Source organism: Lactuca virosa, chromosome 6, assembly GCF_052849685.1.
Source record: "Lactuca virosa cultivar CGN04683 chromosome 6, Lactuca_virosa_CGN04683_v6, whole genome shotgun sequence".
Taxonomy (NCBI): domain Eukaryota; kingdom Viridiplantae; phylum Streptophyta; class Magnoliopsida; order Asterales; family Asteraceae; genus Lactuca; species Lactuca virosa.
This window is the reverse complement of record NC_136431.1, coordinates 13,350,861-13,366,172: the sequence shown is the minus strand read 5'-3', so window position 1 is coordinate 13,366,172 and position 15,312 is coordinate 13,350,861. Positions and strand designations below refer to the sequence as shown.

The window sequence follows — 15,312 nt, the reverse complement described above, 5'->3', positions numbered from 1 at the left end:
TTCATTGACCGAGAAACAAAAGATAAATTGAGTCCTATTCTATGAAGTATTTCCATATGACCTTTTGAATGTTTGTTTTAGCTTGTCAAGGAATGTTCCTTGAGAGAAAACTCACATGTTAAGAAGTCAGGGGGAGTCATGTTGATCTTGATCTTGCAAGAGTCAACTGACAATGATCCTTTTAGTTAATCACTAGCACACAACCAGAGGTTGATGACTTGTTGTGTTTCAATTGGCATGTTCGTATTTTTGTGCACATCTAGTTGAGTTGGCAATGCTTATGAGTTATATGTTCTTCATTTAATTGAGAAAGCAAAGCATGTTGGTTAGTGAAAGTACACTATTCTATATGGGTGAGCTACTAACAACATGGAATCACTAGTAGGCCTTTTGAGCAGCCAGAAGGAAAGAAATTAAAATAATAGCACATTTCAGTCCATGAAGGAAAACTGAATTTGAATTTGGTTTGTCCTAAACCTTGTCTTATGACTATAGTTGAAAATGAAAGTTCTACATAGATGGGAATGTATGCACCTTCGAATCTAAGTGACAAAAAGGTTTCGCTATAATTCATGAAAATGGTTATGAGGAACCACTTTCGCTAGTAGATTTTAAGGATTTGATAAAGATCAATACGAATATTGTTTGTATTAATTGCATTCTTAAATTCACAATATGATTATAGAATCCCTCTTCATATTTTGAATTGCAAGGAATGACAATAAATTGTTTAAACTTTCAGGAGATATGTTTATCATGTCTTGAAAGGGTTGAACACATATACTATCCGGATAAAGTGCATAAGCTTAAGAAGCCCAATTAAAGGCTTGACAAAGCATCGTGAAATAGGAATCTACACTTCCATGAGAAAGTCAAAGGGTATTTATTTCTAAAAGTCTAGTTGATTTCCGAGTACATGTCAAAGCTAGTGGGAGCATAATTGTTATGTTGGTATTGCATGTTGACAATATTATCCATAAGGAACAATGTCTATAATTTGCAAGTTGCAAAAGTTGGGAACTATTTTGATATAGTGGACATAAGGGATAGGGCACTCATACTTCGTTATGAATCTAAATGTTTAGGTTATATAGTTTAATAGAACTTAGTTAAAAGGCATATATGAATAACATGTTGAAATGTTTCAACATTAGAGATTCTATATATGGGAATATTATAGCAAGAAATTGAACAAATATTAGACCCTTGTAAAAATGATTCGAGTCTCATATCTTTCGGATATATGATTGACTACATATGCTATAATATTTGCTTATTCTAATTTTTCAAATGGTTTTAGCATTGTGTGAAAAGGATTATAATTTCATGTGACTAAAGTTGTTAAACAACTGTCAAGAACATTCTGAGGTTTACCGAAGACTGATTGCGTGTGGGAGTATGTTATTGTTAGGATGGACCATAGTGGCATGTTTTGAATTGAGGTAATTCTTGGTGAGAAATTTGGTCAAATGAGAATATGGAAATGTTTCCATAATACGATATGTTTGTAAAATATATACGTGAGTTAGAAACTTTAATGCAAAGAAGTGGTCAAGGAGTGTACCTTGAATTTGAGACTTCGTAACCATGGAATCGTTCTGAGTAACAAGTTCCAGTGGAACAATCTGTAATCTCAAAGGCTCAGTGTTTGTGACTTTAGAACCTCAACATCATAGAAATACAATGCATGCAAAGATGAAATTCCACTACATCTTAAAAAAGGAAAAGAAGTTGGAATTGTAAAATGAGCATCGTTGGAGTAATGTCCAGTCGATCTGTTAAAAAAGAAGGACCATCGAGAGGCATAGTATGCATGTTCACAACATGACATGACTGATCTCGTGTAATGAATACATTTGCAATTTTTATGGTGATTAAATAAAAGGGATTTATTTATAATCAATGGGGTATGATGCCATAGTTAATTAATTTATTATTGTGTTTTACTTGCATATTTTACTTCCCCGAATTATTTAAACATGAAGCTAATGCAGAGGTCCATACTTTTGACAAAACTATTGGTGAAAAATTCTTGAAGAAACTTTCAGGTCATATAAGTGATGATGATGACGCCAATAATGGAAAATATGGGATGTTGTGTTCCCTGTCCATGATGAGAACCAAGAATGGGATCAAATGGTGCCAGTTTTAAGTATGAAGTTTACTAACCCAATGGAATTGAACCTATGTCACACCCCCAAACCAAGGATGGCGGAAACGTCCGGGGGTGGAGGACTTCATGTATAGTATCATAACAACAATTGTAATAGTAATTCAAGCAAACCCAACCAACATATATATAATTGAAAAAGTTACATCATTGTATGAATTACATGTTTACGAATCAATTACATTATGTTGACAAAATATGAAATAGTAGACGCCTTAGCGTCCCATCCTCAAATGCACTTGGTTACCTGTTTAATGATTTCCTGAGAATACAAGTTGTTTGAAAAAGTGTCAACACAAGGGTTGGTGAGTTCATAAGCTTTTGTTTGGTATTATTAAAAGCCTTTCGTTTGTAAAAGTAGTATTTGTGTTAGAAAATCCAATATTTTCCTTAATGTGTAAATGTAGTCTTAAAACCCAAAGACCGAAATGTACAAGTAATTTGTCATATTTATAGTAAAACAATGCAAGTTTAAATCGACATAAACTCGTTAAATTTTAATGAAGTTCCCGTAAATTCCAATGTTTATTAATACTTTATGTGAGTTTATTATAACCATACTATGACCAAGGTTGCCTAAAACGACGTTCTTCAGGCGTCGGAAATGTTATGACATTTGTCACCCCAGACCTATCGGTCTAACTGTTGCATGCAGTTTAGGTGTGGGTTTGTCAAACCCAATATAGATCTATACACAACTATCACGATCTCCCTCAAGGAGACTCTGGTTACAATACAAGACTTAATGGTAATTTGAAGTAAATGTCTCACAAAGTCATTAACGGAATTACGTGTTATGAAAACTTGGTACCGTATGGCCGTACCTTGCTTAATGAAAATATCCTTTGTATAAATGTACCCTTTTTAAATATATGTGTTATGTAATGTTTCATAAAGTCATTAACGAAATTACGTGTTATGAAAACTTGGTACCGTATGGTCGTACCTTGCTTAATGAAAATATCCTTTGTATAAATGTACCCTTTTTAAATGTATGTGTTATGTAATGTATCATAAACTATACCTATTATAGTTTATCAACCAAGGGTAGTACGTAGTAATGTATGCAAACTATATTCAAAATAGTTTATTAAATGTTTGAATGTATCGGTTGTACTTTGATTATAATCACTTGTTATTCTTTATATTTTATATGTCCAAATCCATTTGTAAACTGATTTGTGTCTAAATATTAAGATAAAATGTCATATATTGCAATAACATATAATCACATAAAGATATACACCTTGCTCAACATGTTACAAGGTGAAATGAAATTGACAGCAACTTTTTATTGTATACAATTTCTGTTACTGTTCTTAGAAAATTTATAGAAAAATCATCAAAGCTCCAAATCCAAATCCGCAAATTCTGAGAGTTTGGAATATGAGTCTAGTTTGTTCGTAAATTTTATCATGATTTTTAGTGATCTCTAACAGAGGTGAAAATGTTCATAATCACAGACTGGTCCGGGTTTGCCTCTGAAATGATAGGCAGTTTTGTAAAAATCACCATAAATTGTAGAAAAATCATATGGAGATGTGCAAGTAGCCATTTTAAAGCTAAGAGTTTGAACTACTTGCACCTGGAACAGTTTTGAAAACTAAAATATTTAAGTTGACCAAAACAGTCCGTGATCGAAGTTCATCTTTTCTGATGTAATCTGATAGAAAAAGTTTAATTGTGTTCTTGATGATTTTACTTGTATTCCCCCCTTAAAACTTAAGAAAAACATGTAAATGTAGGGGTATGAACTCACCCTATGTGGTTTCAGTAGATGAAAGTAAGAGAGAGGAAGTGTTCAACCCAAGAACACTAAGAAGATGTCTTGATGATTCGAGAATCTAACACCGAATAAGATGAATTTGTGTAAGATATCAATGATTTGAGTAGAATGGAGTGTAATAATTATATGAATGATGAAGATACTTACTAATTGAAGAAAGAAATCCCTGGATAAAGCCTTGAAGTTCTTGAAGTTGAGAGAAAATATGAGAGAATTTTGGAGAGTGTTCTTTGGTTGCTAAGTGTAGAATGAAAGAAGTTAATGAGAATGAGGAGAGATGACCAATTCTCCAGCTCTTAGAACGTGGGAAGAGCTGGAGATTGGGTGTAAAGGTCCACTAAGGTGACAAGGGGTAGTGGGAAAGAGTGGCTAATCATAGAGTGAGGTGGTGGTGGTTTGCTTTTGCCATAAATTAAGGAAAAGCAAATATTCCCTCAATAATTAGTTCAACCACTAATTCTTTTAATATATTTTTATAAAAACCCTGGAGATTTATATATTTTAGGGCCTTAGTTTATAAAATAAAGTTTTGGGTGAAAATCCCACGTTAAAATAATGAAAAACGGAGTTAAAACGAAGTCGTAGTCGAAAAACCGGTAAAAAGGGGCCGTCTGCGAGACCTCTCGGATGGGGGCCGAGACTTCGGACCCTCGCATGCGAGGCTGCTGTCTGATGGCTTCGGATTCGGTCTCCTGAGAGGCTTCAGCTTCGGTCCTGATGAGAGGCTTCGGATCCGAGGCCTCGGATGAGAGGCTTCGGTCCTGAAGTTTCCGTTTTGGGTCCTTAAGGCTATTTTACCCATTTTTACCCCGTTTCAAGTGGTTTTTGACCCGGTTAAGGGTCGGGATGACCCGAATGATTCCAAAAAGTTATGGGAACTTTTAAGAGAGATTTGGGAGAGATTTCAAATAGAAAGAGATAGAGTGAAAACGATTTAGAGAGGTTTCGTTTGTGATTAATTTGAGTGTCCGACTTCATAACGCAAGGTTCGTAAACCCCGTTAAACCGTGTTTTAGTGTCGTACACACTCCCGATGAGTGTGCAATAATGTTTTATCGTTTTGGTTCGTTGTTTAGTACTGTTAAGGCTAAGGAAAATCAAACACATGAACTTTCCAAATGATGATTTCTCATTAAAATAGTGAATTGTATAGTGATTACATAACGTAAACCCTAACATACAAGGGTTATTGGAGTTGACCGGTTTGACTTGTTGACTTTGTTTGACTTTGACTTGACCGAAATTTGACGGTTGTCACAACCTATGTGTGACCAAATATGTAGTCAAGAATGGGTATGATTTATGGTATGATAAAAGTGATCATCAAATCTTACTAGTAAAATGTTGTAAAGGTAAGAAGAAGAAGATAAATAAAGGTTGTCCCTTTAGGTTGTTGGCAACCTGGATGACCACTGAAAAGTCATTCCAGATTAAGTCTTTAATTAATAGCAATAATTTCTCAAGAGTCTTCAAATTTGGCTCCATTTTTACCTATAAATGGATAGGAAATCATTTCATGAATAAGATACTTCAGAAACCAAAGATGAGTATAAGGAAATTGAAAGTTAAAGTCAACAAGAAGTTTAATTTGATTGCAAGTGTTGGACAATGCAAAAATGTTAGGAAGTATGCATTTTAGGAGATAGAGGGTACTTTAATAGAACATTATGTCAAAACATGGTGATGTAAAGAAGAGCTAAAAAGGACTAACCCTAGATCAACAGTCAAGATGGATGTAGATGTCATGAATGATGGAACCACTCACTTCTCAAAGTTCTGTATATGTTTAAAGGGTTTGAATGATGGATGGATTGGAGGTTTTAGGAGGGTAATTGGACCAAATGGTTGTTTCTTTCTTAAAAGGCATATGCAGAGGTCATTTGCTTGCAACTGTAGGTAGGGATGCAAACAACCATATCTATCATATTGTTTGGGTTTTGGTTGTAGTGGAAAATAAAGAAACATGGAAGTGGTTTATTGACCTTTTTATTGATGACATTGGAATGAGACTTATGCATGGACTAACCCTAATATCATACCAACACAAAGTAGTAAATTTATGTTTTTTTCTCTTTGTAATACTTAATTTATTTCATCTTATGTTTTGTGTCTAATACTATCAGGGATTACTAAAGGCTATGAAAGAAAGGGTTCCATCAGTAGAGCTTAGACAATGTTTTAGGGACATCTATGCTAACTTCATGAAAAGATTTAAGGGTCAACAGTTTAGGAAGGTTCTTTGGTATGCTGATGCATCTACTACCCAAGCAAAATTTAAGCAGCATGTGAATGAAATCAACAAACTATAACCACTAGCTTATGATCACATGATGGAAAGGGACCCTAAAACTTGGAGTAAAGCATTCTTTCATATTGATAGGGCTTGTGATGCTTATGAAAATGGTGGATCTGAGAGTTTTAAATCAGTCATTGAAGCTGTCGGGGAGAGACCACTCATCACCATGTTAGAAGAAATTCAAATTTTGTGATGGGAAGGTTTTGTATCCAGAAGAGTAGGGGGATTTATGTGATGACACCTGATAGTGAAAAACAATCGTTTGAAGTTGATTTTGAAGAGGATAATCAAGAAGAACATGAAGTGCAAGATTAATTTGTAGAGGAATCGCCAGGACAATTTGAAGTGCAAGCTGAATTTGAAGTTCAAATACAATATGAAGTGCAAGATTAAGTTGAAGTTTAAGTACAAGATGAGGTTGAATTTCAAGTGCAAAATGAAGTTCAAGTATAACCTGAATTTGAAGTTCAAGTATAACCTGAAGTTGAAGTTCAAGTTGAAGAGGATATGTAAGCTCAAGTTGAAGAGGATGTTCAAGGACAAGCTGGAGTTCAAGATCAAGTGGAAGAGGATGTTTAAGGACAGGTTGCGGTTCAAGATTAAGTGGAAGAGGTTATGCAATAAGTACCAACATTTCAATTTCAAGTGGGATGAGGGACAAGGAAAACTTCAAAAAAAATTACAAAAATTAACCTAAGTAAGAAGTGGGAGGGGAAACAGGGGAGCAGTGGTGAACACCCATATGTGTTGGAATAGCTTTTGGTATCTTTGACTTGTAATAACTTTTGGCATCTTTAACTCTTGTTAATGTTTAGGCATCTTTGACTGAGAATCTTGTGTCATGTTCCCTATGTGATGTTAGTTGAAACATATTTTGTAATCAAGTGTGATGTTTAACAACTTTTGGCACGTCTTTTGTAATAAATGTTCCATGTAATCTTTTACCATCTTTTGTAATACCACTTGTAATGTGTAGAACAATTCCAATGTTTTTTTAAATGCCATTCCAATGTTTTTTACAATTCCATTCTAATGTTTTTTACAATTCCATTCCAATTTTTGATTACATTCAAAACAACAAGTAACCATTTCTTTTCCAAACAATCAAGTAACTATTTTTTTTCCAATACATCAAAACATCAAATAACTATTTTTCCTGAAACATCAATTTCATTCCAATGTTTCATTACATTCAATACATCATGAAGTACATCATTTAGTCATAATACATAAAAAAATGATACAAAACATATCAAACCTTCAAAACAACATTTTACATACAATAAAATAACACAATTAATGCAACTTTATGAGTAAACAACTTCCAATTGACTTTGTCCAGTTCTTGTCTAAAACCCAAATTGATGTTCTTCTCTTGTTCGATCTCCATCTTGCATATACTGATTTCATTCTCCAAGGTACAAAGTTTCAAGCTGAGATTCCAGTATTCTTCTGATTTCATCCTTCTTCCATCTGTCCTCCTTTCATCCTCATCTAGCCATTTCCAAAATTTACAACTTGGACTTTTTCCATTCGTCAAGAAAAATTTAAAAAAGGTTAAATTGAAGGATGAAAAAGAAGAAGTTAACAAAAATTCATAAAAAAATGATTTACCAGTGAGTTTTGACAAAATCTAATTTTTCTTCCAGGATTGTCGGGGGTCCTTGAAATCTTCACACAAGATGGTTGTTTGCAATCACATGGATGATCAGCTTGAAATTTGTCATGTCGTTTGAAAGAAAAAGATGGGGAAGAAGAAGTCACCGATCGATCTAGGGCTTGATTAATGAGCAGTTGTCATATCCTACCCTTCTTATATTGTACTCAACAACTCATATGTACAATTCCACGTAGATGCAACGTATTTCAATGTATATGACAGGTAGATGCCACATCAGCCAAAACAAATGATAGGTGGTAATAATGATCACTTATGAACATGGTTCTAAAAAAAGCGTCATGGCTCGCCTTAAGGCGTACCATGGTGTAGCCATTACGAAAACGTCAAAAACGAATTTGTTAAGCGTGACACCCAACTAATGTGTCAAGGTGCGCATTATCGCATTATGATGCGAGTTCCTTCAAGGTGAGAGAGTTTTTATTTTTTTATTTTTTATCGGACCTAAAATAATTGAGTGTTTGTTAATTTTTTTATATTAAATATTAAATAAATTTCAATAATTATATAATTTATCTATTTTAATGTATATAAAATAGTCACGTCTTGAAAAACGTTATGGCTCGTCAAGGCTTGTCATGACTTAATTTTGACTTTGCCGTCAAGACACGTTTCACGTTATTTAAAACCTTGCTTATGAACAACTAAAACAATTTACTTAGGCTAAATATATACCAAAAAAAGAAAAAAAAAGAAATTTACCTATATGGAAAATACCAAAAATATAGTTAGCAATTTCCCTTATCCAAAAGCTAATTTATCACGATTTTATTTTGATCTCCCCTATTTACATTCCACTATATTTACAGACAAGGACATAAACTTATGATTATTCTCAATGTAGCCCCTTCACGTTTCTCAAACTTTACTTTGCGCGTCACCACTACTAAAATAACCAAGAAACACCCATAAGACACAAACGGATAGACCCCTCCCCTCTCCTTCTTTCTCTCTCACACTCACATACAGAATCAAGTTCAAGAGCTTATCGGCTACAGCTGATGAGTTTGTTTCCGTTTTCTTGAAAAATGGAGAGTCTCTCTCTCACCACCACAACCACTACCACCGATGCTTCGAAATTTAGATTTCTGATCCCTTGTTATAAAAATCCCAGAATTTACAGAAATCTTCCTTTTCATCACAAACGACATAGAAGATTTGCACTTTGTGCTGCTAAGGATGAAGATAAATTCGACAGTTGGGACCAAATGGAGCTTAAGTTTGGGAAAATGATCGGTGAAGACCCTAAACTTACCCTTGCCAAGGTCCATTTCTCTCCCCATTCTTCTCTACAGTTGTTTGTGCAAGTAGTGTTGTTTGAAGTTGCTATGTATCTTACTCATAAAACTAAACAGATAACTTGTTGAAAAGATACCGATTCTGTGGTAAAAAGAACACAATTCGATTCTAAAAATAACTAGCTTTTCACATTTTAGTTGAATTTTGAAGGCAGAAGTAGAATTCCAAAGGGAAATTGATTTGGTTTTTGTTCAAAGTTTAGAACTGATACGACTAGTTCGGATTTTTTTTTTTTAATGGAAAATAGCATGTTGAATACCGAGAGATTATTATTCTATATGATGAGCTTTTTGAACATTATTTTTGTTGGATCCTAAAAATTGAATTAAGTCAAGTAGAACCCTAGTCATTTCATGTTATAAACTGAATCTTGAAGTGATTTATATTTCTTCAATTAATCTGAATTTGATAATTTGATGCTGTCATATCTTTTTGTTTTACAAAAAATATGAAGCAGTAATTACACTGCTAAGCTCCCTTTCACATTTTGATCTTTTTATGTGTATTTCCATTTTTTTTTTCAGATAATCGCTAGAAAATCACACCCAGAATTATCTTTCTTGGATATTGAGAAATTATACAATAAGAAAGGTCTTAAAGCCTTTAATGACATAGAGGAGGTCCCATTTGATGTATCTGATATTCGAAGAAAGCCCAACGATTCACTTGATGGGCCAAAGTTAACCCGACCCGTGCCCAAGGATCCACCCGATGGACTAAACTTGACCCGACCCGTATCTGCTCCCAAGAATTCACTCGATGGACTAAATTTGACCCGACCCGTACCCAAGAAAGGAGTCAAATTTGAATCAAATGATAAGCCTGTATCTGTAGTACCCAAAGTAAAGAAACCAAACCAAATGTTAGAAAAAGTTGTGAGTAATCCTACAGAAAGTGTCCCAAATGTTGAATTAAGAAAACCAATTACTTTTAAAGATGATGATTCGACATCAATGTTACAGAGACCAAATTTCTCATTTAAGATGAGTAAAGAACAGGAGAAAGAAAGGTTGACTGATTTGACAATGGTGAGGAAACCTGAACCCTTTCTGCAAAAAGAAGAAACAGAAGCTATGGAAGATGATACAGAGAGTTTAAGTGTCATCCAAACGGATGTTACACTCTCACAGAAGCCTGAAATCACAGTGGATCAAATTAAGGATCAGAACGAGGTAAATTCTGAAGTTGATGACATCAAGAACAGTTCAACAAGTGTTGATTTAAGTGTAATCCAAACGGATGTTACACTCCTACAGAAGCCTGAAATCACAGTGGATCAAATTAAGGATCAGAATGAATCAAATTCTGAAATTGATGACATCAAGAACAGTTTAGCAAATGTCGATTTAGCTTTTGAGATGGAAAATGTGCAGAATAAGATTGATCAGGAGAGTGATGATGTAACAGGTAAAACAACCGTATCAAACATGTGACTTGTTTGTGAGGATTTATGAGTTTTTTGCGCTTATGAAAGTTTTACAGATGAATTTTACATACTGTTTTATGTTCTTGTGTTTCACCATTGATATAGCAGCTACTTCGAGCATGCAAATGTCTCTGGATACTGCATTGAGAGGACCACCTAAAAGGTAAAAAACTGTGTTTCTTTTTAATTTGTTTATTATATAGTAACTCGAATCACACATCCCGAAATTAAAAATTAATGTTTCTTCTTTCAAATCTATGGTTTCTTATGGTTGATGTGTTATAGATTAGATCAATCTGTAAAAGATACATCAAAGATCGAGAGAGTAGTTACGGGTCCCACGAATCCAATACCATATGATAACACTCTCGAGACTGAAAACTTGCCTACAACACCATTCTTAAAGGTATTATTCACCGATTTTCTTCTATATTCACCACATTGGTGATAAAATTATAGATAAGTAGAATGATAAACGATAGTTATTGATATTGACTGATTTTATATAATAGGAGCGTGAAGATAACGATTGGAAAAGAGCTGAAAATTTGATCAAGACAGAAGGAAGAGAAGAAGTGGAACTCATAAACTCTAGCACTCGGGGTTTTGTTGTAAGCGTCAAAGTTTTTCTTCCCAATTTACCCTCATGGTGATTTTACCTTTTTACCCTTGTTGTACAGGCATCTTTCGGATCTCTAATAGGGTTTTTGCCTTACCGAAATCTTGCGACTAAGTGGAAGTATTTAGCTTTTGAATCATGGTTGAGGAAGAAAGGATTGGATCCTGCAATGTTCAGGAAAAATCTGGGTGTTATTGGAGGATATGATGCGACAAACAACGCATTACCAATATCAACCATAGATCCTAAAAAGATGGAGGGTGAAATATCACCTGATATGAAACTTGAGGACCTTCTTGCAATTTATGACCAAGAAAAACTCAAATACTTGTCTTCGTTTGTTGGTCAGGTTTGAATTGTTCATCTTCTTAACAAACATTGCTTTTAATGTTTAGAAACGATTTGAAGATGTTTGACTTTTGCAGAAAGTCAAAGTCAACGTGGTCTTGGCTGATAGAGGATCGAACAAGCTAATATTTTCTGCAAAACCGAAAGAGAAAGATGAATCGGTTGAAAGAAAGCGAAGTCTCATGGTGAGATTTTTATCTTATTTAAAATATGATTTTTCATTATTATTATTATTATTTTAATATTTTCTACTCTTGTAGGCTAAGCTTAGCGTTGGAGACATTGTAAAGTGTTGCATAAAAAAGATTACTTACTATGGGATTTTCGTTGAGGTATTATTATAATTTTGTTTTTATCTTATCGAAAGTAAAATATTTTTTGCCCATGATTAAAAGACGTAATTGCCCTTGTAGGTGGATGGAGTACCTGCATTGATTCACCAGACTGAAGTGTCATGGGATGATACTTTGGACCCGATTTCCTATTTTAAAATTGGACAGGTGTGATTCGTGTTATATAATATAAACATGTTAAATATTAATTGGATTATTTTATAATTTTTTTTATACTTTTCTCGATAATTATAATCTCTTATTTTTAGGTCATTGAAGCAAAGGTTCATCAGTTAGATTTTTCACTCGAACGTATATTCTTATCGTTGAAGGACATTACGGTAATTTATCTTCCAAGTTTCATATATATTTAATTATCTATGTACAGATATTTTTAATTTTATCCATAAAAAATGGATAAAAATTACAATTTTATCCTTGTCTTGTGGCAGCCAGATCCATTGATCGAGGCTTTGGAGGCTGTTGTTGGTGATCAAGCAAACTTGGATGGACAATTAGAAGCAGCCCAATCCGATGAAGAGGTTGTTTTTTTTGACATTATATTAAAAAACATTTTCTTGATTAATTATTGGTAAAAAATCGGCTTATTTTTGTGTAATGTACAAAAAAAAAATTATACAGTGGCCCGAAGTTGAATCGCTTGTAAAAGAACTGCAGCAATACAAAGGCATTGAGAATGTGAAAAAAGGCCGGTTTTTTGTGGGCCCCGGTTTGGCCCCAACTTTTCAGGTATTCCTCTTGCAATATTAAAATTTTTAATTTTTTTTTTTTTATATAAAATATGTCGAGGTTTCTCGATTGTTTTATGAATTGTATTATTTGTGGGCAGGTTTATATGGCGTCTGTGCTTGAAAACGAGTATAAATTGCTTGCAAGAGCTGGAAACAAAGTACAAGAGGTGATAAAAATGATATTTACAACTTAACGATACGCTAGTAAATAAATTGTATTTATTTATTTATGTTTATGAGCAGGTGATTGTTGAGACATCGATGGGAAAAGAAGAGATGAAATCTGCGATTCTAATATGTGCGAGTAGAGTTGAATGATGGGTTTTTTTGTATAGTTTTGTTTTATGATTTATTTTATGTTGAATTGAAGCCATTGAATGTGTTGATATCGTTTATTAAGGTCAAGTGTAGTATTTGTTCTTATTGGTGTTAATTATGGCATGTATGAGCATTAAAAGAACATGCATAATAAGATGATAGAAATTGAAATGATATGCATTATGCAATGAAACCTAAAAATGAATGTAAAACAAATAATTATTTATATTCAAAAGATCAATGATACACATTTTTGAATTAGAGTCTCTTAGGAAACATAAGATTATGAATCGAACCTCAACAAACCCCTAGTGCATGTTTATGGAATCATTATAATGGATGAATTGCCCTCCAATGTATTATTAATTTTCCAAGATTTTATCTTTTTAAATTTAATAGGTTCTTGATTTGATGATGTCTAAACTCATCTCACCAACGTCTGTTGCTTGGAGCTCGAATTGGATCCCATCTAGCTCTCTTTTAAACCTATCCTTAGAGCTTGCATATATCATCTTACTTCTCACCCTTGATGAATCTGGAGACCTGATTAATCACAAACATTTTGATTTTATAAGTCTTATCCGTAAAATGTAAGCTCATGGGTCCCAAGTTCCATAGGTATGAATCTCACATTGAGCAAAGAAGGTGATACAAAATGTTAGTATATGTTAGTGGAAGTTAAAAATGAGGGGTGTGTACTTACCAAGCAAAAAAGAAAATTTTGCTTTTTTGGCAATTCTCTTTGGTGACAAAATCTAAGTCGAAGACAGCATAGCGACATTCATTGCTAGGCAAGTTGTTCAAAAGATCATTATAACTTTCATTTGGTTGGCCTAATTTCTCCACAACAACTTGATGTGATTTGTCTTCGATCTTGAAAACTATGAATCGATAGTTTCTCTTTTTCAATTCCAAAAACTTTAGCTTGCACTCATCATTCACAGCCATTCCAGATGCTGCGTTAGCCTATACATATTCAATGAACATCACTAATAAGATTGTTGTATTTTAAAATGTATGTTTGTGTTATTTATTCAGAACAACCCTAAAGTGCTACTTGTATCCCATCTAATAACATAATTTGCTACAATTTAATAGAAAAAACAGAGTAGTTCATTTTTCTGATACATCATTTAGTCTGATCTATGTATTACGTATGAAAAGACATAAAATATTGTTTGTATGTGTGTGTGTATGTGTGTGTGTGTGTGTGTGTGTGTGTGAGAGAGAGAGAGAGAGAGAGAGAGAGAGAGAGAGAGAGAGAGAGAGAGAGAGAGATACCATGATTTCCACGAAGGAGAACCGGTAAAGATATTTGATCTTTGGAATATAATTTATTTAAGGGTGAAAAGATGATAGGATTGGAGGGCAATGAAGTACGAGTGACAAGTATGGTATTTAAATACACAAATTGGTCTTTTAGATCCTTATTTTGAGGATCAAATCAAAGGTTTGTGTTTGATTTGTGAAAAAATAACACCGAACAATTCTCATAACCAGTGAACATAAATTGGGTTTTTTGTTGCTTCCATGAACCTTGGAAATATGAGTTTTTCAAAATTTGATTTTCTAACGTTGAATTATACATCTTTTATACAGTTTCATATATAGAGAAATATAAAATATTAGTCTTTTTTGTTTAGCCATAAAAATAAGATATTTGGATATGATAGGAAGAATTTAAGTTGATGTTGATCAACATGCATGGTTTGATCTTGGAGTCTTTAGTCTTCTTTATGTTCATAAATATATGTTTTCATGATGGTCTTGGATCGATTTTTTATGGGTACGTAGTCGATATATATAGATATTTTTCTAATTAAGCATAGAATACAAGTTAGGTGTTGTTTGTTTTTTTCTAAAGCAAAATGTCTGCAGTCTGCGGACCATATCTGTAGAGCTCTGTAGTAAAAGAGGTAGACCAAACGTCTGCAGTCTGAAAAAAGAAGACTGTTTGTATTTTTAACATCTGCAGGCTACTAAAATAAACTAATATCTAAATAAACTGGTTTTTTTTAAACTTCAAAGTGATTTTTTAATATTTTTATGATTTTCTTATAAATAATTAACAAATCTAGATCAACTTTTATGTATTATTGTATAAAAAGTGAAAATAAAAATGGTACGAATTAATATATATATTTGATAAAAACCAACAATTTTGGTCGCAAAGTTATATCTAAACATTGTAATTGGGAATCACAGAATTTGATACATAAATGAATGGAAATAAACTTCGATTTTTTCAATTAAATTTAAAAACGTACCATAAATATTTTCTCAAGAAA

The 15,312-nt window shown here is 33.3% G+C and overlaps 2 protein-coding genes across 3 annotated transcripts; one reads left to right on the top strand and one right to left on the bottom strand.

The window, feature by feature from the left end:
- The first annotated feature begins 8,831 nt into the window (after positions 1-8,831).
- LOC145118872 (Nucleic acid-binding, OB-fold-like protein) lies at positions 8,832-13,139 on the top strand. Of its 2 annotated transcripts, none has more exons than XM_079054531.1 (14): positions 8,832-9,195; positions 9,754-10,636; positions 10,764-10,818; positions 10,941-11,061; positions 11,168-11,266; positions 11,336-11,623; positions 11,700-11,807; positions 11,883-11,954; positions 12,036-12,122; positions 12,224-12,295; positions 12,407-12,496; positions 12,597-12,704; positions 12,805-12,873; positions 12,950-13,139. In XM_079054531.1, exons 1-14 carry the CDS (start codon positions 8,959-8,961, stop codon positions 13,022-13,024), a joined length of 2,364 nt encoding a protein of 787 aa, XP_078910657.1. In that variant the 5' UTR covers positions 8,832-8,958; the 3' UTR covers positions 13,025-13,139. The 2 variants fall into 2 exon arrangements, with proteins under 2 accessions (XP_078910657.1, XP_078910656.1); XM_079054530.1 differs by having other exon boundaries at positions 10,761-10,818.
- An 86-nt stretch (positions 13,140-13,225) lies between these two features.
- LOC145118873 (actin-depolymerizing factor-like) lies at positions 13,226-14,395 on the bottom strand. Its single transcript, XM_079054532.1, has 3 exons — positions 14,306-14,395; positions 13,728-13,990; positions 13,226-13,567 (listed from the first exon to the last, which is right to left on the bottom strand). The coding sequence occupies exons 1-3, from the start codon at positions 14,306-14,308 to the stop codon at positions 13,417-13,419; spliced, it is 417 nt and encodes a 138-aa protein (XP_078910658.1). The 5' UTR covers positions 14,309-14,395; the 3' UTR covers positions 13,226-13,416.
- Positions 14,396-15,312: the final 917 nt, after the last annotated feature.

What these genes read in the sequence shown, in the direction of transcription:
- LOC145118872 (XM_079054530.1), top strand. Translation starts at nt 8,959, where the DNA reads ATGGAGAGTCTCTCTCTCACCACCACAACCACTACCACCGATGCTTCG. An exon ending in CTACAACACCATTCTTAAAG is followed by an intron (nt 11,062 to 11,167) that starts GTATTATTCACC and finishes TTTATATAATAG; the next exon opens with GAGCGTGAAGATAACGATTG. An exon ending in ACTATGGGATTTTCGTTGAG is followed by an intron (nt 11,955 to 12,035) that starts GTATTATTATAA and finishes TTGCCCTTGTAG; the next exon opens with GTGGATGGAGTACCTGCATT.
- LOC145118873 (XM_079054532.1), bottom strand. An exon ending in AAAATTTTCTTTTTTGCTTG is followed by an intron (nt 13,568 to 13,727) that starts GTAAGTACACAC and finishes GTGATTAATCAG; the next exon opens with GTCTCCAGATTCATCAAGGG.